The sequence below is a fragment of the Camelus dromedarius genome, chromosome 7 (genome assembly GCF_036321535.1).
Source record: "Camelus dromedarius isolate mCamDro1 chromosome 7, mCamDro1.pat, whole genome shotgun sequence".
NCBI classification, from domain to species: domain Eukaryota; kingdom Metazoa; phylum Chordata; class Mammalia; order Artiodactyla; family Camelidae; genus Camelus; species Camelus dromedarius.
The window spans coordinates 81,990,587-82,015,218 of NC_087442.1; the positions used below are offsets into that span (position 1 = coordinate 81,990,587).

Here is a 24,632-nt window from a genome sequence, read left to right on the forward strand (position 1 = left end):
ACTCTACATTTATTTGAGTAACCGGGGGCTTGCGTGGCATAAAAAAGGCAGTTCACATTAAGCAATTTCACAAATCAGTAGCACCTAGACCATCGCTCAGGGTTAGCCATTATAGGCTAATAAATCATACTTTCTCTTTGAGTTGTCAATCGCCAAAAAGCTTTGTACAAACGTTGGCATCTGTAATTCCGTAAAGGCTTTTCATCTTGAAATAAGATGCTCTGGATTGATAACAAGACTAATCCCCTCTTGATCAAGAAAAAAAAAAGTCTGCATTTTAGCAATTAAAGTGGCTGCCAGAAGCCAAATGGCTCAGTACTGAGACTCCAGCGAAGTTTATCTCCGCTGAACACGAGGGGAATACAGCGAGGGCTGTGTTTTCTTTGCAGTTCGTTTGACTGCTTTATCCGGCTGGTAGGAACCGCACCATCTCTGGCCAAGCGGTACAGGAGAGGGAGGTGCAAAGACCTTTCACCACCTCCAGAAAGACGCCTGGGAAGACCTGCGCTCCATGAGTCTGGCTCTTCCACCTGTCCCAGAGAGAAAGCTTGGCTCCTGGGGACACATCACGTGTGCTGAAACACGAAGGTAACACCCAAGATCACTCTCCCAAGTACCCTGATTACTCTTACTTTAAAAAGAGACAATGAAATTGGGGAGCCTTAAGTAATGAGCCTGGGCCACGCCCACAAGAGACAGGGGTTCCGAGGGCAAAACCACCTCCCAGGTGCTCAGTCGGCAACTGGAAATTTCAGACGGCTCTCTGAACAGCCCTCTTCAACATCTACATTAACTGCAAAAACCACAACTCTGAAACGTCTCTGAACTCTCCTCCCGAGTTTGCAAAAATAAGTTAAAACAATTGCCACTTCAGAGTCTCCCTCTCCGCCCTGCTCCACTCTACCCCGGCCGTCTTCAGTACAGCTTGGCAAAGCTCAGCCCCCATCTTTCTAAAGCTCGCGCTAGCCCAAGTCATTCCTCTCATCAGAAATTGATTTTCCTTACGCCCTTTGGAATATACGTCAGACTGCTAGTCTGGCAGTCAGGTTGCCCATGACACGGTGCTACCCTGCTCCTTAGCCTTCCTCCCCACTACTTGCTGCCTTCCAGAACACTGTGGTTCTATCAAAGCTGCAGTCCTGACCACTCTTCAGTCCAAAAGCACAGAAGGAATTATTTTGTAATTAGATGTCTAACTCAAAGAAGTGTCAACAATCGAGGCTTTCATTGTCTAAGCAATGTATAGAGAAAATTCTCCCATACTCTCTGCATTCATTAACTTCTTCCTGCTGTCTTTTCCACATGTGAGCCCCAAGTCCTCCCGGCAGTGGGCTTTCCCTATTTAAAACCACTTGCTTTTTCGAGACCATGTTCAAATCCAGTCTACACCAGGCCTTTCGTAGTCCTTCTGCATCTTCACTTTGTTTTCCTATTGCTCTGCTTGTATCTCTATTGTCCTCCCAATAGCCTGCTCTGACTCCTCCTGAGCAGCCTGCCTTATGTGTTCTCCTTACCCAAAGGGGTAGACATCAAAAGATGCGTGTATCAAGTCCCCAACCCTAAGTCCATAGGCTTTTTACTTCTCAACACTATGCCTGCAATTTGTGTATCGGCCACTAGGTGGCAATGATGTACCATAGCAGGTAAGATCAACAATCTACAGAGGTCAGAGGGCACAACCAAATTACCAACGTACTTATATACTCTTTATTGTGATGAAAAGGCTCCTTAATCTCACCATTCTTCTATTAATCAGGTTTATTAATACTACTTCTCCTGGATTCTATTCCTCTTTATATTTGAATAATGCTTTAGAATATGCAAAGCATTTCCATGTCATGATCTCATTCTATCCTCACACACACACACAAAAAACTTAAAAAATCCTATGAGGAAAGTAGGATAGATATTATTATGTCTACTTTACTGATGAGAAATTCAGGACTGAAGTCGTTGGGTGACTTACTTAAAGTTAGAAACAGTTTTTGGCAGATAGAGGACAAACAGTAAACCTCCAACACATCATCCAATGCTCTCGCCACAGCTCCACTCACTGAGTAATGCTGGTTTTGCTGGTAATGGGGTGGGGCGGGGGTGGCTTCAGTTTAAGGACTTGGTCTACACATAGTCTTTTGAGGATATGCCATTTACAGTTCTCTTCTCTTGCCAACACGAACTGTTCCAGAAACGAACAAGAAATCCATCCACGGCAGTATTTAGCTAATCTTAGGACAGCCTAAATGTCCCTGAATCTTCAGAAAGTCCTTCCATTAGAAAATTGCTTTCTGTTCCTGGAGCTCTGTTTTATGTCACAGCGGGAGCCTGATATTCAACCCCACTTGCCATGATCTCAGAAACTGAAGTCTGAGTGACTTCCCTCGGGCTGCACACACACACAAACAGTGACGGGATTTCTCCACCACGACAAAGGGCTTGTCTGGTTATGGGGCTTTTTGAGAACTACTGAGTGTGCCTAACCTTAGCAAATGTGATTTTAAAATTAAGTTCTGCCAATTTATGCACAACACACACGCACGCACCACATACATGCACACACACATGCACACACAGAGACGTACATGTATAATATACATTAAATAGTCTTTTGCAAGAGACTATTTAGTGAGGCTATCTTTACTTTTTAATCCAAACAATATTAAAGTACATTTAGGGAAGAGAAAATTTCTCTTTAATCACAAATATACTTTTTTGCTTTTGTTGTTTATTTCTTCCCATATGGCAAGAAGAAAGATTAGGGCAGAACTGGGGGCAATTCCCACCCGTAACCCAGGACATTTTGTTGTCACAATGGGGGAAGGCCACTCCCAACATCTAGTCGGCAGAGGTCAGCACGCTGCTAACAGTCCTAAAACAAACAGGACAGCCTCCATCATAAGAGAACCCATGGCCCTCTGGTGCCCAGATTGAGAAGCCTTGGTTTAGGGTGATGATTAAGGAGAACTTTCAGAAGGATGTCAAGACACTCAAGGCTCCAAAACTCAACAAGAAACAAACAAGTCCAGTGAGAGATCTGAAGTGTGAGAACAGGCCCAGGGACCTCTCCAGTCCTTCTCTCTTAGGGCTCATGAACCCAAGGCTAAGTCAGCGTCTTTATGCAATGATTAATTTCATGGTGACATGCCAGTGTAAACACCGCCTGAACACCAACCTAAACCATGTTTTTGTAGGCAACACATATGGACTTAGCAGCCAGTAAATATTTTTACATTTTTCATTTTTATATGGAGAATCACTAACATTTTGTTGAGTATAATTTTTAAGCTAATTCCCCCAACTGTTTTATGAAGTAAATACTATCATCTTTGTTTCAGAGAAGAAATGGGACATGGCAGGGTGGAGAGCCATCTTCGAATCCAGGACTGTCAGCTTTGAAACGCACACTGTACTGTCTTAGGAGAACAGTGGCAAGCTAAAGCTTTCCTTCGGACAGCGTGCTATTTCTTCTTACAAAATCAGTACTATCATCTTCATCCTCACCATCACCATCCTCATCATCCTCATCATCACCACCATCTTCATCATCACCCCCATCCTCATCATCATCCTCACCATCACCATCCTCATCATCACCACCATCTTTATCATCACTCCCATCCTCATCATCATCCTCACCATCACCATCCTCATCATCATCCTCACCATCACCATCCTCATCATCACCACCATCTTCATCATCACCCCCATCCTCATCATCATCCTCACCATCACCATCCTCATCATCACCACCATCTTCATCATCACTCCCATCCTCATTATCATTCTCACCATCACCATCCTCATCATCATCACCATTGTCATCACCATCATCATCATCATCATCAGGATACCTCAAAAGTTGACCTCCATGCCTTGCTTTGACCTTAACCATATTTCCCACCTGTTTCCCAGAAGCCTTTCTGGATACCCCTCATATATTTCTTCCCCTCATATATATTTCATATACATTTTTTCATATATAGCTCATATATTTCTTCCTCTTCTGAGCCCCAAAATCACAATTACACAATGATGCCTTCATTATGTCCTGCCTTATATTGTTTACTATACTTTTACGTTTCCTTGTCTCCCTCTCCCAATGAGGATGACCACTCTGGGAGGGTCTGGTCCCAGTTACACTGACAATGTGCCCACCACAAAGCTGGCGCAGTGGGCAGCATGTGGGCAGCTCTCAGGCCCTCTTCTAGTGAGTTGCTCTTAGTCAGCTCATACTTTTCCCAACAAACAAGAGGCTACTTGGGGCCAGCAAGACATGCTATTGGCAAGTAAACTCCACTGAGGTCCCCATCCCAAAGTGACCATCATCTCCTCTTGTATTAGGTCCTGATTGTGTACAGAATATTCCAGGGGACTAATTATTATTGGCAGAATCCAGAATCTCACCTAAAGAATCATTCAGAAACCATCAAAAAGCATTTCATAGGAAAATCCTCCCCAAATAGCAGAAACTGTTATTTGGATGAATGTTTTAATGAAATATTTCAAGGGGTATACAATGGCTGAACAAATTTAGGAAAGTTACTAAGGTATTACTCAATACCAGTTATATTTTGTTCAAAATATTGATGCGTTATTCTTCACTCATGGGTTAAGGCATGTTAGTTAGAAGACAATTTTAATAATTCAATAATTATTCAAGTAATTAATATATACCACCACCCCCCTGAAAAATTAGCCACATCTATTCTGGAGGGCACTTAATCTAGAGTTGAAGAAGACCCTGGAGACAGATGGTGAGTGTCTGCCTGCTCTGAAACCTGAGGGCAGCCACCCACGGCTGGCTCCATGTCCCCACCCCCAACCTCCCCAGCTGAAAGTTGGGGAGAGCGCAGCGCAGTTCCCCAAGCGGCTGCCAGCCAGTAAGTTATCACCTGAAATGAAACCTGTCTGCCATCACTACACTAAGGACTATCAATTTGGATCCTTCACTTGCTTTTACTAAAACCAAGGTTCACGGAGGTGAACCGTCTTGGCCCAGTCTCCTCCGTCAGATCCACACCGGGGGAGGAGAATGGAGTCTCCGGCTTCAGTCAAGTGCACGCACATCCCAGTTCAGCAACAGTGAAGATAAAATAAGCCTTAAGAGTTAATATGCAGAAGCCACACAACCCAAAAGCGCCACTCCCCGCCCCTTCCTCACTCCACCCTGCAAAACACAGACCCGTAAAACAAAGAGGCGAGGAGCCTCTCTGAGACCTTCTGTCTGTTTCCTATTAGGCCTGCTGTATGTGATCTCTGCTTGGCCTTGGATGTTGGGGATGGCACTTATTTTCACGGCTGTTTCACAGTATGATATAACGTTCTAAAGGGTCAAATGGTTCCAGGGAGGTCATCCCAAGGGTCAGGGCAGAGATGGGACTGCCACTCAGAATTCTGCTGGCCCTGGGAGGCTCTCACTGGTGGACCACACAGCCCTCTATGCTCCCCCAACTCGGCTGAATCTCCCGAGTGTCTTTATGGGAACAATTTCTGCAGGTGCAATTTTGTCAGTAACTTTAAAAGGAACGTGACCCTTGAGGCACGACTGTCAAAGGATGCCTTTGAAGTTTGTGGTTCACCGTCTGTATTTCACACGTAGTATTTCCAAATAATTAGAGTAACTAAATTAACTAGCAACTCCATGTAGGGGAAATAAGATCAAAATCTCCACTCATTCGTTTTAGGTTTTATATGCACACAAAACTAATTTCTGCTTTGTATCTGAGACCCCGATCACATCTTAAACTCAATTTTCTCTTAGGTAAAGAAATACAATGCGACTTTAGCAAAGGGATCAAAATTAGATGGAAAACATTTAAAATGCAAATTTGGAATCATGGTATTAATATGAAAATAATGTCTTCACCACATCCTAACTTTTCCCCGGCGTTTCTACGGAAGCATCAATTCTTTACAGATTAGATGTGCTTTCTTTATATCTCAATCTCTGCCATATTAAGAAGAAAGCCTTTCATTTTCACGCTGCGGATGTATAGAATTTGTGTTCAAATGGCAACAAAGGTGATTATAACTATTCTTCTGAGAAAGGAAACTCCAGTGTGCTTTTAAAGATCAAAATTTGCAGCATAGGAGCGCATTTAAAATCCAAGTAGGTGGTTAATCATTGTACAAAAAGGTGAATTTTTGACACTATGCTTGAAAGATACAAATGGAGGAGGACAGTGATGTACACGTCACCCATTTGAAACTGGGGGCTAACATAAACACCGTTGACGTTCTCGGCCGCTCTGCTCTCCTGGCAGAAGACAAGAGCCCCCAACGGTGTAACTGCCAAGGTCCTCCCTGCAGGGTTATTCCTCTGGGGATCAGGGTGGGGAATAAAATCGTTAAAAAAAAATCATGTGACCTTGTAAAGACCTTTGGAACAAATATTATAGGTGTTATTTCTTCAACAGAAAGGAAAGGTTGGATGGGTGAAATAGATGGTGAGGGAGTTGCAGTGATGGAGTGAACAGGTGGACATCAGCTACGGTGACTGGACCATTTTTATTCTTCCAGGTCCCAGCAGTGACGTTTCCAGGCATAAGCAGAACACCCAGCAGCAGGGACCCACACCGAGGTACACGTTCTTCACGTATCCTCATTTTTCCTCTTTCTAAAAAGCCTCTGGAAAGATCGGCGGCACACACGATGTCATTCAGAAGCTGCAGGCTCTGCATATTGGCTATTTCTCAATCAGCCAAGAGCCGAAGCTGGAACTGACTTCCAGGTCAGAATTAATAACGAGAGGGAAATGGGTGTCAGGACGGTTTGGAAGCCTCTTCGTCTCTGTGAGAAGCCAGGCCAGAAGACAGAGTTTGAGGCTGTTTTACATGGGAACAAAAGCTAAATGGAAGACAAAGTAAGACCAGAAAACACACTTTGAGAAGCGACAGCCTACGACTTTCAGAAACAGATGTGAGATTCACGTCTCTCGCAATCTCTGATGCACGACGTCAAACTCATTTGGGATCGAAGGGAAAGCGTGGGGTTTTTCAATTTTTTTGAGACGTTAGAATATGCGCTTTCAGATGTCCGGGCGGAGAAAGCACTTGCGTCTTGACAAGTCAGTACTAAGTTTTGTCTTAATCAAAAGTACTGTATGTTAATTTTTGTACTAAATATCCCACTGACCCTCTTCTTCCTGTTTTAACTGACACTATGAAAGAGACAAAGGACAACCACCAAAAAGCCAACTAACAAAAATATACATCCATCTTCTTAGCTTCTGGGCACAGAAGTAGATTTATGACAAATTAAATACTAGCTTGAGAGTAACTAAGCCCAATTATAATTATCTTGCTGGGAAGAGAAATTAATTAAACATCCCAGTGAGAAAGACCCCACAGCAAACCTGGAATAAACACACAACGGGAGAAGGACAGGGGCTTGAAATAAAGGAGAGGGGGAGGCAGAAGCAGTATTTAGCCCATCTGTTCGGACAGTAATGGGACGGGGTAATCTCTGCAAGAGAACATGGAGTGCATTAGGCTGAAAATGAGACTACCTGGCAGGCAGAGTCGACCAAGTCCCTAATTCCCCTCTTCAACTTCGTGATTTGCTAATGGGAAACACATGTCTTCCTTCTGCACCAAGTTCAAATGACTCTGAAATTCCAACCGTGCAGCTCGGCGACTGAACCAGAACAAGGGGAGAACTTGTCAGGATTTAAGAGCTTTCAGCAAAGCCCTTCAATTGGAGCCAGCACCCTATTCCACGGAAGGATATCAATTATAGATAGTGACTTGCTTTCGCAGGCAGTCGGGACTGTCAGACACTAGATAGACAACCATGAAGAATCATGAATCTTTCTATTAACTGTAAGAGGGGGGAAAAGAATGGGTCCTGGCTATAAATAAGGCAGAGCATCAGAATGGTTTAACACCTTGCCTCTTGGTTGTCCGGAGCATGAAAATTCAACTAATTCACACAACGTCCTCTCTCATCCCGGAAAGTCAGAGGGATGCAAACAGTTCATGCTTTCCTCTGCCCCTTAAAAAGTGAGTTTTGCCACGGATCATTTTTCCATCTGCCCATCAAAGTAATTAGGTGGGCTTGAACTAGCTGTTTGTTCAATCAACCAAAAATAAAGTGCCTGTTCTAGATGGGGCCATGGCTAGAGTTACCAGATGCACTTTAAGTGGGGAGGCACTTTTGTGTCTGTCATGTAAAGCAAAATCAATTTGACTGTACAAATTTGGAATTTCTGCACTTCAGATAATGAGTAAAAAGGTGGAAGATACGATATAAACAAGTATCTTTATGTTACTGTCAGTTACAACTTTTCATTCTCATAGCCAAGTTTACTTTACTCACATAATTTATCTCAGACTAAAATTAGTATCATAGAGATAATACATTGGATTTTCTTCCAGTCTGACATGAATTTCTTCTTGCTGATTTGGAATTAAAAAATTCCAATGCATATGTACTCATTTCATGTTTTTTAAAGATAAAACAGACAACAGGATGGCCATTTAGTTGATAGGTTAAGCAGCTTTGCCTTAAAAATGACTCCGACTTCTCTGTAAAAACATCATCACTACCCAAAACCTTTCGCCACCAAGATTCAGTACAAACACCTGCATAAAAAGCAAGTTTCTACTGCACAGCACAGGGGACTATATTCAGTATCTTGTAATAACCTGTAATGAAAAAGAATATGAAAAGGACTATATGTATGTATATGAGTGACGGAAACATTACGTACACCAGAAATTGACACAACATTGTAATGGACTAGATTTCAATTAAAAAAACACAAACACCTGCAATATTCAGTCTTTTAAAAGCCTTCACGCATCGTATAAGGCGGTGAAAATGTTGAAGTGTTACTGCAACCCTAAAAAATGTCACCTCAAAACTGGCCTCTAACCAGGAACTCAATTCCTTTTAAATGGAGACAGAATCAGCTCCTATTTCATTCCTCATTTTATAATGGCCCAACCAAAATCACAGCGCTCCTGGGAAACCGCAGTGACTTATCCACAGAAAAGGCATCATGAGACTGTGTCCTCCCTCGGAAGGAAGTTTTAAAAGGCGCAGTGCCAACCCCTGGTTCATGACGACAGGTTTTGTACTAACAGTTCTTCTGGGGAATGCTGTTTACTCATTATATTGCTGAGAGTCCTCCTCCTCTCTTCCTTGGGATGACCTCCCCACGTTAAAAGGACAAATTCCAAACTTTCTGTTTCTCTTTAGTGTTACAATGTCTGCGGTTTCCATTAAAACAGTCAGCAAGAATAAAAGGCTGTTAAGTCAGGCCTGGCTTACAAAATAACACTTGCATCAAATTAAAGAGAAAAGAATCAAATTAAGTTCATGGAAAAAAATATACCTTCATGCAGAACATTTGACTTTCTAGTTTCTTGCAAGAAATCTATAATTCTTCCTATTGTCTTACAAGGAGACATGGTTAAAAAAGAAATAGAGGCGGGGAACCCTGATGTCACGTTAAACCCTCAAAACATCCTGAATATGACGGACTTCACAACCTGGCAAACCACGTGTCTGACACGGTAACGGTAACTGCAGGGCGGGGATATGTTACAGAGGACGGGCCAGGGAGCAGGAGGTGCTCTATAAAAGCCCGTGCAGCCTACGAAACACATGGGATGTGCGACGAATTGTATAACCTCAGCCTTTCAATGGAGGAAGGTTCTCAAGCAATATGGATCATCTAGAAATCAAAAGTTAATGTAAAAGCAAAGAGAATGGAGCGGGGGTGTGTATGGTGTGTGCGTATGACGGGAGCAAGAAATCACAACGAAAGCTGCTCTGTCAGATTTCCTGTCGTATTTAAAGCTTATGAAACAGTGACGCATAGCAAAGTATCCTTAACGCCTTCAGGGCACGGGTGTGTGTGAGCCAACATCTTTTCATCCTTGATGATTTAAATGCCCTTCCATCTCGGCTGCTCCTGGTCCCATTAGCCAGGGAGACTCCACTGGCCCAAGAAAATACCAAACAAAATGAAGCACGGGTGAAAGACAGGGCTAATCAGGTATGTGGTGGAGACAGGGGTGGGTGTGCTGCATTGTCTGAAATAACGGACACAGGAACACGGGAAAGACTTCTGAATCTGGTGTGGGAAGGGGAGGTGAGGTTCTCAATCTGGCCACGCTGCACTTTGCAAAAGGATACATCATTAAACACATATTAAAATACATACCATTTGAAAAGGTACATGCACCCCAATATTCATAGCAGCACTCTGTCTATCGACAGATGACTTGATAAAGAAGTTGTGGTGTACACACACACACACACACACACACACACAATGGAGTACTACTCAGCCATAAAAAGAATAAAATAACACCATTTGCAGCAACGTGAATGGACTTGGAAATCATCACACTAAGTGAAGTAAGCCAGAAAGAGTAAGAAAAATACCGTCTCTATCACTTACATGTGGAATCTAAAAAAATGAGAAAAATGAACTTATTTATAAAACAGAAAGACTCACAGACACAGAAAACAAACTTCTGGTTACCGGGGCGGAAGGTGGGTGGAGTGGGGAGTAAAGGGGTAGTTTGGGATTTGCAGATACTAACTACTATACATAAAACAGATAAACAGCAAGGTCCTACCTACTGTATAGCACAGGGAACTATATTCAATATCTTGTAACAGCCTATAATGAAATAGAATGTGAAAAGGAATATATATGTATTTATGTATAACTGAATCACTATGCTGTACACCAGAAATCAACACAATGTTGTAAACCGACTATACTTCAATAAAAAAAAAAAAAGAAAATACATGTCACTTTTTCTATGAAACTATTAGCCTTGCAAGGATTGGCTTCAAGTCAGGAAATTGTGTTAGTAAGTGGTTTATCCCAAGCACCAACCTTCTCACAGAGAGTACCAACTGCTGCATAAAATAACAGGAGATTCCTTAGACGGTGAGGTTCGGGAGAGGAAGGGAGAAATGAAAAAAAAAAGGACTTCCCACACGTCTCCAAGTTTTTTTCTATTGTGACTGGGTCTTGGTTAAAATCAAACTTGGTTAAAAGGTTAATAATAATTCATGTCCAGCTTACTATTACTCAATAACCATCAAAGTCGCTAACTCGAAATAGTGTTTTCTGGCTTACAGGATCAGAGTCATTACACTCTATTGAAGACTTTATTGAATTTTACACTAAGCTTTAGCTGACTGAACAGGTCAAGCACTGTGGCTCAGAGTTTTCTTTTTTCTCAGAAAGTCATAAAGCCCTCTCCAGTTTGCAAGGCGGCTCGCTAAGAAACTTGACTCGGCGCGGGGTCAGGGGAGCTGACCCCGCGGGAAAGGCCACAGAGCTGTGAAGCCCGGGTCCCCAGCCCCCTTCACTCACGTGCACCAGCTGCTCCTGGGTGTCGAACTCCCGCGAGCAACCTTCCCAGTGGCAGTTCGTCTCGTAGATGACTTCAGGCTCCTGCTTGCTTTCATCTTTGTCCCCTTCCTCCTTCACCAGAGTCGTCCCTTCTGGCTGTTCCTGAAAGGCAGGGGGTGGGGGGAAGGGAAGAGGACAGAGGGATGAGGTCAGACACAATGGAAGGACGGACGAGAAGCGACAGGGAAAATGTGATTTAGGCTTGTCTTCCTTCCCGATGCCGTTTTTCGGGGAAAATGAAATACAGCCCAAGTTGCTCAACTGGGTTTTGTGAATTAAAGTTCAGCATATGGAATCACTTGTGTGCATTGCTTTTTTCTTTTTCAGATGTACCCAGTGCACCTTCAGAGGTTGTTAACTTGTGATTAAAGACAACAGTCCCACCCAGAATGATGATAAGAAGTTGAGGCCAGACCCTGCTGCCCTGAATACAAAGGGGAAAAAAGCCTCAGATGCCATCCCTTAAGAAAAGCAATTCAACTAGGTCAGGTAGCCTTTACCCCAAAGACCAGTCTTTCTCTTCCAGTTAGATTCTTTTCAATAATCTGTTAATTCTCTTATTTTGGAATCCGGGGATCTGGTTTACTGCAAATTCTAACTCTGTTCTCCCAGCCATGGGCGGCTGTGAGAGGCACTTTGGGGATTTTTATGAAGATAATGTCCCTTTGGTTCAACTTCTGGTCTCCGAGGACACACTCCCTGCCTAAGACCACAGCATCTAGAGCTTGGCAGTATAATATTTTTGCACCTTTGCAGAAATGCAAATACAAAGAATTTTCAGAATTCTGACAGATCATTAGGTGTATACATTTGGGATCTGATCTGGGGCTGGATGGCAAAAGCCGTATACACTTGTTTAGGTGCAGCCAGCAAAACGCAAGAGGAAGGATGGATTTCAGAACCCAAGGCATCCATTCACTCCATCCTCCGAGTGCCCCCGAAAACGACATGTGGGCTCAAGCAGTCTGAGGTTTGGACTGAAGCAGCCTGGCCGTTGCAAGGTCCAGATTTTGTGGAACTCCAGACTCTTGTCCAACCCGTCTCTGTGAATTAATATTCCACTGAGCTCCGTATCAGGCACAGGGAATCCAGAAGATCGTATTACAGGCATAATTTACACAGTTTTAAACTGAGGCTGAGGATCTAAGTGGTGAAGAGCAGAGACTGGACTGGAATTTTTAAACTCATCCTTTCAAGACTCTGGGTAAAGAACCAGAATGCAAGTAGTCTTAGGTTAGGTTCCTTGTGCCCAGATCTCTCCTGGCCAGTGGGAAGTGGCCCAGTAAGAACGAATAAGAACATGACCAGTATGGTGAAAAGCAGCCCTGGTCTGTCCAGCTCAGGCTGACAGCCAGGAGCTCGTCACGCAGGGCCAAGATCAGGGCCAAGGACTGAAGCCTGGTCACATCCGTGGTCAGCGGCAAATGCATGCAGCCACGGACTCCATGAACTACGGTTTATAACCCCTGCACGGCTGCCTGCATTTTCATGTGTTTGCTTCTGAGCTGGAGAAACAAAACGGAATCAGACTCCAGCCCCTGCCCTCCGTCCGACGCCTGAGTATGGCCAAGTCCCGAGAAAAGAGACAAGCAAATGCTGCGAAAGACACCGCGGCTGGAGGGAGGGGAGGCTGCCGCCGAGGCCCGGAGCCTCACCTGCTGGCCCCGCGGCCCCGGGCTGGGGAGGTCTTCGTCCGGTTTGATCTTGGAGCGCTTGCTGTGCACCAGGTCGCCGGTGCTGCTCACCGCAGACTCACTCGTGGGCTTGTTCTGCGGGTCACATCGGCCGGGACAGAGACAAAAGTTAGGTTTTGATCCATGAGCAGGACCATGGCTAAGACACGTAACTTGGGACCAACAGGCTGATTTGGCCCCAGAGCGATGACTGATAAGGCTACTATTCCAAGGGAGCAGTGTTCAGAAAATGGGTTCAAAGCCAGAAGAGACCCGCACGAGGCAGATCCTTGGTTTTGACTCATGAGTACCAGCTCCCTGTGGCTTTTCAAAGCTAGAGGAGTAGAGCTGGGACCTGGCTTTGACAAGCCCCAGTGGACCAGCAGACAGGGACCGAGTGACAGCAACACATTTCGCACCACATGCTTCTACCAAATGGGGTCTAGACAGCGCAGGGTCGGGGGAAGCCTGGTCTGGCAGCCCGCTTTGCCACCAAGGGTAAAATGACTCTCGTAGAAGAAGCTCTTGCTTCACGAGGAGCCCAGACACAGGAGGGCACAGTCATCAGAAATGAAGACGACAGCCCTGGGTGGGGAAGGCAGGCTGCGGTACAGATGCTGCGAAAATGCCGCAGTCCGTGCCTACTTGTGGCTGGTGTGGCAACATGGCTGTCCTCCCCGATTACTAACACGGACCAGGCCCTCATCGGGCTGGCTCTCACCTGTGAGGACTCGGAAGGGCCGGAGCTGACCTGGACTGGGTTCAGAACCGTAGGGATCCCGGGAATAGGCCTCTGGGTCGGAAAAGTTGGGGCAGGGTGGATGAGTGGAGGGCTGTGTCCAAAGGCCGAGCCCAGGCTCTGCTGTCGGCTTAAGATCTGTTGATGCATGTGGAGCGAGACGGGCGCAGAAGGGTAGGTGAAGCTCAGGGCGGGGCTGCGGGTGAGAAATGAAGGGCAGACCGTCATTTACGGGGCACACGGAGGCTAGCCCTTCGGTACCCAGTGCTACTTCCCCGAATCGCATCAGGACTGTGCTCAACAATCACTGACCAGCATCTTGAAACTCCCCAGGGAAAGATGACTTCTCAGACCGGACACGCGTGGGCGTCCACAGGGACCCGAAATAAGATTCAGTGGAACGGAAACAAAAGGCATCGGCTCAATAAGAGCTATTTATTGCAATAACAAACTTTATATAAAAAAAGGACGGGTGACTCCATGCTTTATAGGACTTTCATCCGCTCTCCCTCCCAGACATCCCTGTGCACGGAGCGGTTCCTTTCATCTCGGCTTAGGCCGCCCGCTTTCATATGTCTCCAGATCTTATTACAAGAGGAAAGAAAATCAATTGGTTAAATGTGTTTTGAACACCGTGCTTGTCATATCACTCATTTGTTTGTAGAGATGGAAAGCTTGGTTCATCGAGAATGCCACCTAAAGAATTTCCATCAGTGCCGTCTGGTTACAGGAGCTGATGGATTAACCTCTCCCAGCTGAAATTGGTGATCAATGGGTTTCGATGGAGGAATATTCCAATGGGAGAGCGCAACTCCCTCTTCCAGCTAAACAGCATTAAATGTCTATTAACACCCATTATACATGCTAATGCCTGTCACCACTTCATTACGCCACGGTATTCCCTGTAGTAAGTTCGGAGGAAGCCACCCCACTACCTAAAGACTTCTGGACTGGCAGGCAGTGCCAGAGCATCCTCTGCTCCAGCAGTTTAAGAATCAAATTCTCTTAAAAGAATGAAGGGCTCTTGAGGAATTTGCCAATGGCTTAAAAATGCATGAAAAACTATAATTGCATTCATGAAAATTTCTTCCTTAAAAAAAGAATCAATGGGGAAAAAAAATACACAGACATATATATTTCCTCTGTCCTACTGTGTTAAGACTCAGAAAGAATCAGGGTTTTTCTGTAATGCCAAAGGTAGAATTCACGCAGATTTTCCAATCTGCTGGGTTAATTACTGTTGCTGTTAAGCATATTAACTGAAAATATAATAATTACAATAACAAAAATTCGAACCGTTTCAACAACTTTAAGTAATAATTCTGAAGATATACTCTGTTCATTAACACGACTCCACATTTTGTCCGTTTGACTACAATCCACAAAAAGAGGTTTCAATGGGATTATATTACTATTATTCCTGCAGAGAACCCTGTATTACAATCGCTTGCCCATTTAAGACTGAATATCACCAAGAATACCTGGGGAGAATTTCCCCCAGCTTGGAGGAAATCTCCTTTCACTCTGCATTGTGTTTCTTTAATAAAGGAGAGCAGAAACCTGCTGAAAACAGTCATTGTTCCCAGGAAGTTAGGGAGAAATCAGTAATAATACTCTGTTTCTGCTGCACTATAGTTTTTGCCAGTGCTTCCGAAAGCAACCATGAATGATTACAGCCTGACTTAGCGGAGGTAGCCGCGTGGATGATTGATAGGGCATTAATCAAAAGATGCATATCTCCCTCAGAATTTGTTCACAAGCTTTCTTCTAATAGCTGATTTCATGTTCACTGAGCTATGCCAGTTTGTCCAATTTATTTTTCGGTGTACAAGCCATTCATCAAAAAACACAATGATTTAACCACCCCCCCTTCCTTCTGGTGAATGGGTATTAGTAAGTGTAAACTACCTTATTGTATTCATTAAAAAACAAAGGAAAACTAAAGGGCCTCGCTCCACACATATTTACAAGGTGACATAGACTTTGCACAGACCACCACGCACCTTTCCTGAGTTTCATGAGCTCGAACGACCAGGTAGCTTCGGGAAGGGGGCCTCTTGGGTCATTGACACCTCTAATTCTGGGCGGCCCAATATCTGGGGGCTCAAAAGGATCTAAGTAATAGTCAAGACTGTTAGAGAAACATTTTGCAACAAGAAAATGCCCTGAGTTGTATATGTAAGCAATTTACAAATAAATGTTAATAGCTAGACGGGGTTGGTCTATATTTTCTTTTAAAAAGATGTGGAAGAGAAGACAAAAGGGAGGCCCAGCACCGCCTCTCCCACAGCCCTGTGTCCAGGTGCAATGTCTCTGACCTCGGCAGACGCAGATTTTGACCCATGTGGGTAGTGTCCTCTTTCTGGGCTGTTTTCAGCTGGTCAAACCAGAGGGCAGGAATAAACATTTTCTAGAATCCAGGTCAACTGTCAGATTCCAAGGGATATGAGAATACACAGAATGGACGAGTGATTTCCAGCAGCCCCTGCTGGTGTGTGAGGAGCCACCATGGAAGTGCTCTCTCCTCTGTATGTAAAGAGCTGGGCGCTGGGGGACACGGGTGGACACAGGCAGAGGCCTCGGATCAACCCTCAAGGGCAGGCGCTGCTGTTGGCCCCTGGAAGGCTGCTTGCTCTGGATTACACAGCCTGTTTAGAATCTGATGACAGAAGGAGATGCTCTGGGCTCTGTCACAGCATGGGTGAGTGAATTCCAGAGCCCAGGCTCCTCCTGCTTTCAGAACAGCCTGCTGAGCTGTCCAGGAAGTTGTGTAAGGAAGAAGCAGAGGATGGGCGATGACTGGGTACCGCGCGTGATGCCAAGTGGAACCGGAGAGACCGCCGTCCTCCCAGGTCCAGGCAGAGAACCCCTGTCTGAGGACTTCCCACGGTGGGGGATCCAGGGATCGGGCCGCCTCCTGCTCTCCGACCCCAGGATGGTGAGCCGTCACCCTCAGCTCTGGATGCTGGTGCTTGCTGTGTCCTTCCAGAGCCCAGCATGGCTGCTTCCTTTTCGACACTCAGATCCCAGCTTAAATGTCACCTCCCCAGACAGAGAGCCCGAAGCCCCCATCATCTGCAGCCCCTCTTCCCATCAGGTTCTGGGTTTGACAGTTGCATTCTCACTGCGGGACCAACTGGGTGCTCTCGGAAATCACAATCTCTCCCTCCATCTGGGATGTAGGGTCTGGGGGAGCTGGGCCTTGGTCTTGTTCCCCGCTGACCCCTGGTGCCCAGAACACCGTCTGGCACAGGGCAGCCACCCAAGAGGAGTCAGTGAGTGACGGAACCACGTCCTCAGGGTACTAGTTCTCTGTGGCCGCTGCGACACATCGCCACAAACTTGCTGTCTTCTGGCCCCGGAGGTCGGAATTCCCAGATGGGTGGGCAAGCCTGCGTTCCTCTGGAGTCCCCGGGTGCCTTGCCCCTTTCGGCTTCTAGAGGCTCATGGCTCCACATCATTCAGACCTTCCCCCCACCCCCGACTCCCTCTAACTCTGACACCCCCGTCTCTCCCTGACCAGGGCCCTCGTGATTATACTAGGACCACCCGGATGATCCAGGACAATCTCCTCATCTCAGAATCCCTAACTGGATCACAGTCATGCAGCTCCATGTAAGGTAATACGCTCACAGGTTCCTGGGAGCGAGCCGTGGACATGTTTGGGGACCATTATTCTGCCTACCACACTCAGGAGAGTCACTTCAGAGAGAAGCATGCTTTCCTCTGTAAACTGCAACCTGACAACGGGTTTCTAAAACGGTATAAACAAAGCCAATGCTGAGAACTCTGTCTTTCTAGAGAACTTCAGCAACTGAGGACAGACTGCTGATGACAGCCGTTGGAATTGTTTTTAAAAGAACAAATTCTACTTTCAGAAGCCCTGAAAACAAAAAATCCCTATACAGCCCATGTATCCTTTCCATAATTTGCTAGAAATATAAAGCATATTGAAAATTGTTCTAAATCTCTTCTGTCTCCTCTAACGAAGGACACGACCTAGTCTAAAATCTGGTCCACGTGAGCTTTATTACCTCAAAGCCTTTCCACTTCTGCTCACTCTGTTCTTTTTTAGGGACCAGCTGAAGAGCAGTTAGGTTTACGTTCTGAGTTTTGAATCCTCTTCACTCAAAAAGTATAATTAAAAAGAAAAATTATACAGCGTTCACGTCTTTTATAGATGACTACATGAAAGATGGGATAATTTTTTTAAAAAAACACAAACATGTATAAGAAAGTGATGTAACTAGTAATGGACATTTAGTCAATAACATTAGTAGGAAGTGTCAGATGGCCCAGATCGTCCCAAGGAACGCGCTAACGCGGTCACAAGCCTCCTGAGAGAATCATCCAAAAGTGAGTGCCACGGAGGAAAAGAAGAAGCGTCATCGTAAAGGCTGAGGAACACAGTCCTGGGATTCAGTGGAGCTGTTTTGTTTTTCATTTTTAAGCCTTTTTTTTTTTTGGAGGGGGGGAGGTTATGGGGCAGGTAATTAGGCAATTTATTTATTTATCTAATTTTTTTTTTTTTACTTAGTGGAAGTACTGGGGATTGAACCCAGGACCTCGTGCATGCTAAGCACACACTCTTAACCACTGAGCTACACCCTCCCTGCCTGTGGCACTGTTAATATCTGAATGTGCATTCCAAATGTCCCACCCCAGATATGGTTTGCAGCAATATTTAGAGGGGATTCTAGAGAGACACACTCTTCTAGGACAATGACTACAAAACCAGAATAAATTAATTTAAATATTAATTTGCCCTTTCTTTTCCCAAAGAGCAGAAAACGAGAAAAACATGGATTTGAGATCCCCGACTGTAGTGTATGTGATGTCCTAGTCCACCGAATATAATTTCTATCCATCAAAATCGATTTATGGTTACTGAGGATTTTGTTTTATAAAATACCTGAAAGGGGCACTCACTCTACTGTGTGCAGTGACTCAGGGACAGCAGCCTGTGGTCATCTGAATGAGGGTAACTAATCAGGGTCAGTCTCCCCTTTACGCTTTGAACTCTGAGCTGAGTTCAAAGTGATTAGCAGGTGGTTGTCTGCGTGGGAACCATTTCTTCTATTTTTCCAGAAATTTAAAACAAAAACTCTGGAAGTCTGGACCTCTAAGAAAGTGTTGGCATATTTATTCTCTATGACAAAGCAGAGGTGAAGTTTTGTCAACATTTTTCTGCAAAGTGTGGGCAAATTTTGCAAACTGAGCCTCATTTCTTTGTATTACAGTAAACAGCACAGTAGCACCTCACTTATCTGGAACTCTCCTGTCCTGGAATCTCAACAACTCTGGCCAACCTGGTTAAGATCTGGGGTGTAAGTGAAAGAAAGGATGTTAAGCAACTAAAATAAATGTCATAAAATCCACACACTCCAGCAAGTCTCAGCTGAGAACTTTCTACGTATCCCTTTTATACATCCAAAGAGTAAAATAATTATTTATAACTAGAAAGTTACACATGAATGATAACCAATGCTTATAACTTTGAAATCCATAATCACATTTGACGTTCACCGACAAACATTATTTCAGAATCATTTGTATTCAAGTCAAATGGATAAAAACCCATTAAAATAGCGTGTGAGACAAACCCATAATGTATTTTGAAGACACTTCAGGAATTCTGTATATAGTGGGATAAGAGAATAGGGGATTAGCTGGTAAGTTAATAATGGTATGATGCATAAAATATTACAAGTGAAGTGGCATCATATGGCCTGCCATAGTTCTTTGTTTTAATTTACTTTTTTTTTTATAATCCAGTAGATTTTTTTTAAATTGAAGTATGGTGCCAGTTTCTGGTGTACAGCATGTTTCAGTCACACATATACATATATATTTTCCTTTTCATATTCTTTTTTTTAATTATAGGTTACTACAAGATATTGAATATAGTTCCCTGTGCTATACAGTATGAACTTGTGGTTTACCTATTTTATATATAGTGGTTAGTATCTGCACATCTCGAACTCCCAAAGTTCTTTATGTTGGGAGGGTAAATGGAGCTGATTACAAAATTTAAGAGATCTGTCTCCAAGTAAAAGCAAATTAAAAAAGAAAATGAGGAATTATGAGAAAGAAGGCATGAGGCTGGATCACCCAGCCATATGTATTTAGAGATAAAAGTTTCTGTTTCATTGTTTAATGACGTCAATCCACATGGCTTTACCTGTTTGCTAAAAAATAATAGTTTTTCCTTAGAGTTGCATGGAACATCTCCTTCCACTGAGTCTCAGGGCCAGGGTTCCTATGTGTTAAGACAGAGTATATGTGGGTAAGGGGGAGGGAGGTGTGGAGAACTGAGTAATTAATACTCTACACATTTTATTTACATTTGCTTCAGTGGAAAGGCTCATCGGTTCCTAGGTTTATCTCCAGAATCCCTCCCTGACCTGGCAGACCCAGCAGAGAGCTGGGCAGGCCTGAGATCACTGAGGAAGCGAAACCACGGTAGAGCCCTGACGTGGGTGGTCAAGACCCAAGAGCAAAGGCACCGTCTCTCACCCAAAGGGAAGAAGAGGGAAGAATACATGGCAACTGTAGATCTTGGAAAATGTTTTAAATGTAAAATCGACACTAATGTCCCCAAAACACATTTTTTTCAGCTGCCTTGGTTGGTAAAATTTTGTTCGGAGGTGAATTTTTTAGGCCATCCTTAAAAGACACTCATGTGATGCTTTTATAGTGTATTTCTTCGGGTCGGGCATTGGGATTACGACATTTCACGCTGCAATTAACCCAGTTTTCTACATGCTGAAGGATCCAGTGATGCTGCTTCCTTTTCGATATCCCGTCCCCCCTGACTCCCACTCACAAAACCAGCACTGGAGGTAAAGTCAGGCAACAGCCCACATGCCGGAATCTGAGGGCCCCACTATTGGACAGACTGGCTTCAAGGAGGCATCTAATCAAAACCAACTCTGTGGTTACTTTGTGGCCGCCGTACTAACGAGGTCATCCACCTTCGGGTTGCAGCTGTGGAATTCACTGCACGGCAGCTGCCGCTCAAAGGGGGAACAATTCTTTCCGGTTTTGCAGAAAACAGGCCAACAGCTGTTATCACTGGTGTATGTGTAAGTACAGGGACACGCACACATGCATATGCTTCTATTTGAAAGGAAAAAAAAATAGCTCCCATGTCCATCCATAAAAGCTCCCAGGGCAAGATAACTGGAAAGCCCAGCAGCCCCAGAAGAAGTAATGAGCACATAAATAAAGACCTACACACTCACAAAATGAGTAAGTTTCACCCCCAATGTTTACACTGAGGTGTATGCACTCTTGGAATAATGCTTTGGACAAAAACACATCAGGCTTGGGAGATGGAGGGTGTAGCTCAGTGGTAGAGTGTGTGCTTAGCATGCAGGAGGCCCTGGGTTCAATTCCCAGTACTTCTATTTAAATGAATGAACGAATGAATATTTAAAAAGCGAATTACCACCCCTCCCCTCAAAAAAAGAAAAAAAAATACATTAGGCTTTCTAGGATGCGAGTGTCCTAAAAGGCTTTAAAAGCTGAGTTGCCATTAAACAGCCAAACAGACAAAACCTCCAAGGACATGAGCAGCAGTGATGCAGTCTCCGAGGAGATCTGGCTGGAAGCACCCAAACCCTGCACCTGGTCAGCCACGCAGACGTGGTTAGGAAAAGCACAATCGAGTGTTTACAAGGGGTCATCCCTAGAACTGATCGTTTCCCTGTGATGAATAGCATTTCCTGCCCATCCTTGCAGGCACGCCTCCCACTGGAGGATTTCTAGGAGAGCAGGAAGTAAGGGGAACAGAAGAGTAGGTTCCCAGAGAGACCAGCAGGTTTGGTAAGTGGCTGAATGCCTGTGACTCAGCCCACTGATGTCCTTGAGCACCAGTTCTCCGGTCCCTAAAACAGGGCAGCCTCCCTGGAGCCTCGAAGGCTTCCTGCGGTTCTCGGATCAGTGGGCCACGGCTGTGCACAGCCTGGCCCTGCCGACCTCCAACCCAGGGGTCGTGGGCTTCTGAGAGTCTCTCCACACCTGAACTCTTCCCAGTCCGGGGCCTGGCCTGTTCCACCGACCCATTCCTCTCTGATGGGAGGCCCTTCCCTTCCATGAGTTCCGTGAGGACAGGGGTCACGTGTCTCATTCATCTTTGCAGCCCCCATGCCCAGCAGTGACCAGCACGTAGCTGAACACGCAATACAATATTTAGGGGATGCATGAGCGATGGATTAAATGAGGTACTACACAAAGCCAGTGGCCACATCGGGGAGTAAATGAAAAGTCTCTTTCTGAGTTAGTATTAATTACTTCCACTGCCGCTGGGGGCGAAGGCTGTCTCGTCATTTGTAGAAGATGCAATCAGAGAGTTTAAGGGCACTGGTCCTTTGGCTCGGTGCTCATTCACTCTTCCCTGTTTCCCGCCCAAGTCACTTGGCGTTGTTTCTCTGACACAAATGTTTCCTTCCAGCAGGCCACAGCACAGGGCCAAGGTCTCAACTCTGCCTCAGGAAATGGCACTGGACCTGCCGGAAGCATCCTTACTCTGGGGGCTGGCGGGGACGGCTGATGGCACCCAGAGGAGAAGACCCCTGCTGTCTGGTCACTGGGCAGAGCTGGTCTGTTCTGGCACCAGAAAACACACACTGACATGTGGCCCTGCCCCTCTTGGCACTCAACTCTCATCTTCTTGAGACGTCTGTCCTGGCCAGGCCAGACCTGAAACTACAAGGCTATGAAACTATCTCCATTTTAGCCATTAAACCCAATGTGAGAAAGATGTAACTGGTCGGGTAGGACGGAGTGGATGACTCGTTTCTTCATTCCATTATGTCTGCTGGACGATTACCAGAGGATGAGGGTTATCTGAAACACCTCGTCTTCCAATGGGAGCGCAGATTCTAGGGGAAGGCATTAGCAGAGGTCAGACTAGCCCTAACACAGTGCCATTAACTGGCTATTTATGAGACTAGCCTGGGCCGCAGACAGTGGGGGTGACAGGCTGTACTTGGTAAATGTAGATCACCTAGTCTTAGGCGGGAGTGATGGAGAAGTTAAAGCATTCCGAGACAGGTAAACATTTCACAACATCCTTCCCAAGGGCATGGAGTTATTTTCTGAATGATCATTTTAGTTATGATATTAAAAAAGTCTTGTGATGTACCTTTGGACAATAAGTTTTAATAAGGTAGGCAAAAATCAAATGTTATGTTTTGATATGGCCACGAGCTTTTGTGAATAAAGATGTGATTTATATGGTATTTTTATAGCAGTCTGAATTCTTAAGTAAATATATAAACATAAGAACCATATACAAACTTAAGATAGATAATTGCTTTTTTCTCTGTTTATTCTGTATCCATCCCTCTGTGTCTCTGTATATCTATCAACCTATGGACATATGATATTCTCTCCACAGAGAATGTAACTTTCTGAAAACCAGAATTATTCACCCACCACATAGAAACTTCCTTTAATAAAGAGGGTGATTAGAATTCTGATTGCTCAATAAAGAGCTCCTTCAATTATTCACTCAAGAAATATTTGTTGGGTTGTGACAAGGTGACAGGGCAGAGATGTCGCGGGGTGGGGAGTGTGGTGGTGAACACAGCCCTCAACCTTCTGGCATTTGTGGTCTAGTGGAGGGAAACATTTAGCAAACTACCAGGATGAGCAGGTAAATACGGGGATTTCAAATAGTGGTAGACGCCAGTATCAGCCTCCTGGCGAACAGCATTTGAGCTGGGACACATACGCGAAGGAGATGGCTACAGTATTTTTTTTAGGAAACTGAATGAGTGCCTTTACACACTGAAAGACATCTTTGGAAACTGAAGTGACACCATTACGATCTGCACTGCTAACACTAGAAGCAGATGAGGATTCGAGAACACGCAAGTTTGATAGTCAAATGTGTTCGGGGCAAATCAAAAAGTGAGGGATTGGAGTGCTGGCACAGATGCCCACCAGGCACGTGACCTTCGCCGGCTTCCTCTTGTAAAGACTGTGCTGATGGATCAAACAAGAATAACACGATGTTTTCCAAAATTGCTGTGAGACGGGAATGGTGGGCACACTCACGTCTACTGTGTCCCTTGGTACAAAGCAGAGGTGAGATGCGTCGCAACTCTACATTCACTCTTGTATCTTTCCTTCTGGGACAGTCAGCTGCCCTTTGAAGATTTCTTCATGCTTCTTCCTTTCCCGTCATCCACTGGTCCCACCCCTTACTGATGATTCCTCACGCCTGTCTTTACATTTTACAAAGTGAAACTTGGAACAGGGCAGGTACTGACGTTTCTCCAGCTAAAGGACTGGCAGGTGGTGCCCATCCTAATTATTCTAATCATTGTGTTATTCTGGCAAGCGGATCTCATCTTGGGTTATCTGTATTACTTCATACGCACCAAACGCCAGGTCTTATCCTAACACACAGTGGATGGGTGTTGAAGAATGAGCGAGCGGTCAGGCTGCAAAAGAGAGGATGGGCTGGTGGGGAGCCGAAGTCAAGGGAGACCTGAGTGCGCGATGGCCCTGGTCACGTGATTGCAAATGGGTCTCCCAGGACCTGAGTGGTCTGAAGAATCTCTGCTTCCAGCTTGAATGAGAATAACCAGGTCTGTCGTAGCTCCTTGGAGGCAGGGGACAATGATGGCTACAAGTCAGGGTACTGGCAGTCTCTCAAGGATTACCTGGGAGGTACTAGATTACCTGGGAAAGGGGAGGAGACCAAGAAACCAGCAAAGATGCTGGAGTAAGACTAAAGACAGACCACTGTGACCATCTGGGCACCATTTTCTTCTAAGTCCTTTTCCTTCTATCTAAGCCCTTTAGAGGCTGTAAAAAGTCAAGATAG

General features: G+C 44.9%; 1 protein-coding gene across 2 annotated transcripts in view; it reads right to left on the reverse strand.

Moving 5' to 3' along the window:
- GLI3 (GLI family zinc finger 3) overlaps nucleotides 1-24,632 on the reverse strand; it is a 267,554-nt gene that overhangs the window by 48,306 nt on the left and 194,616 nt on the right. For both annotated transcript variants that reach the window (XM_064487723.1, XM_064487724.1), the window contains 3 exons: nucleotides 13,775-13,988; nucleotides 13,036-13,149; nucleotides 11,342-11,482 (listed from right to left, as the gene is read on the reverse strand). In XM_064487723.1, the coding sequence (XP_064343793.1) occupies nucleotides 11,342-11,482; nucleotides 13,036-13,149; nucleotides 13,775-13,988 (469 nt within the window). The remainder of the gene's footprint in view (nucleotides 1-11,341; nucleotides 11,483-13,035; nucleotides 13,150-13,774; nucleotides 13,989-24,632) is intronic.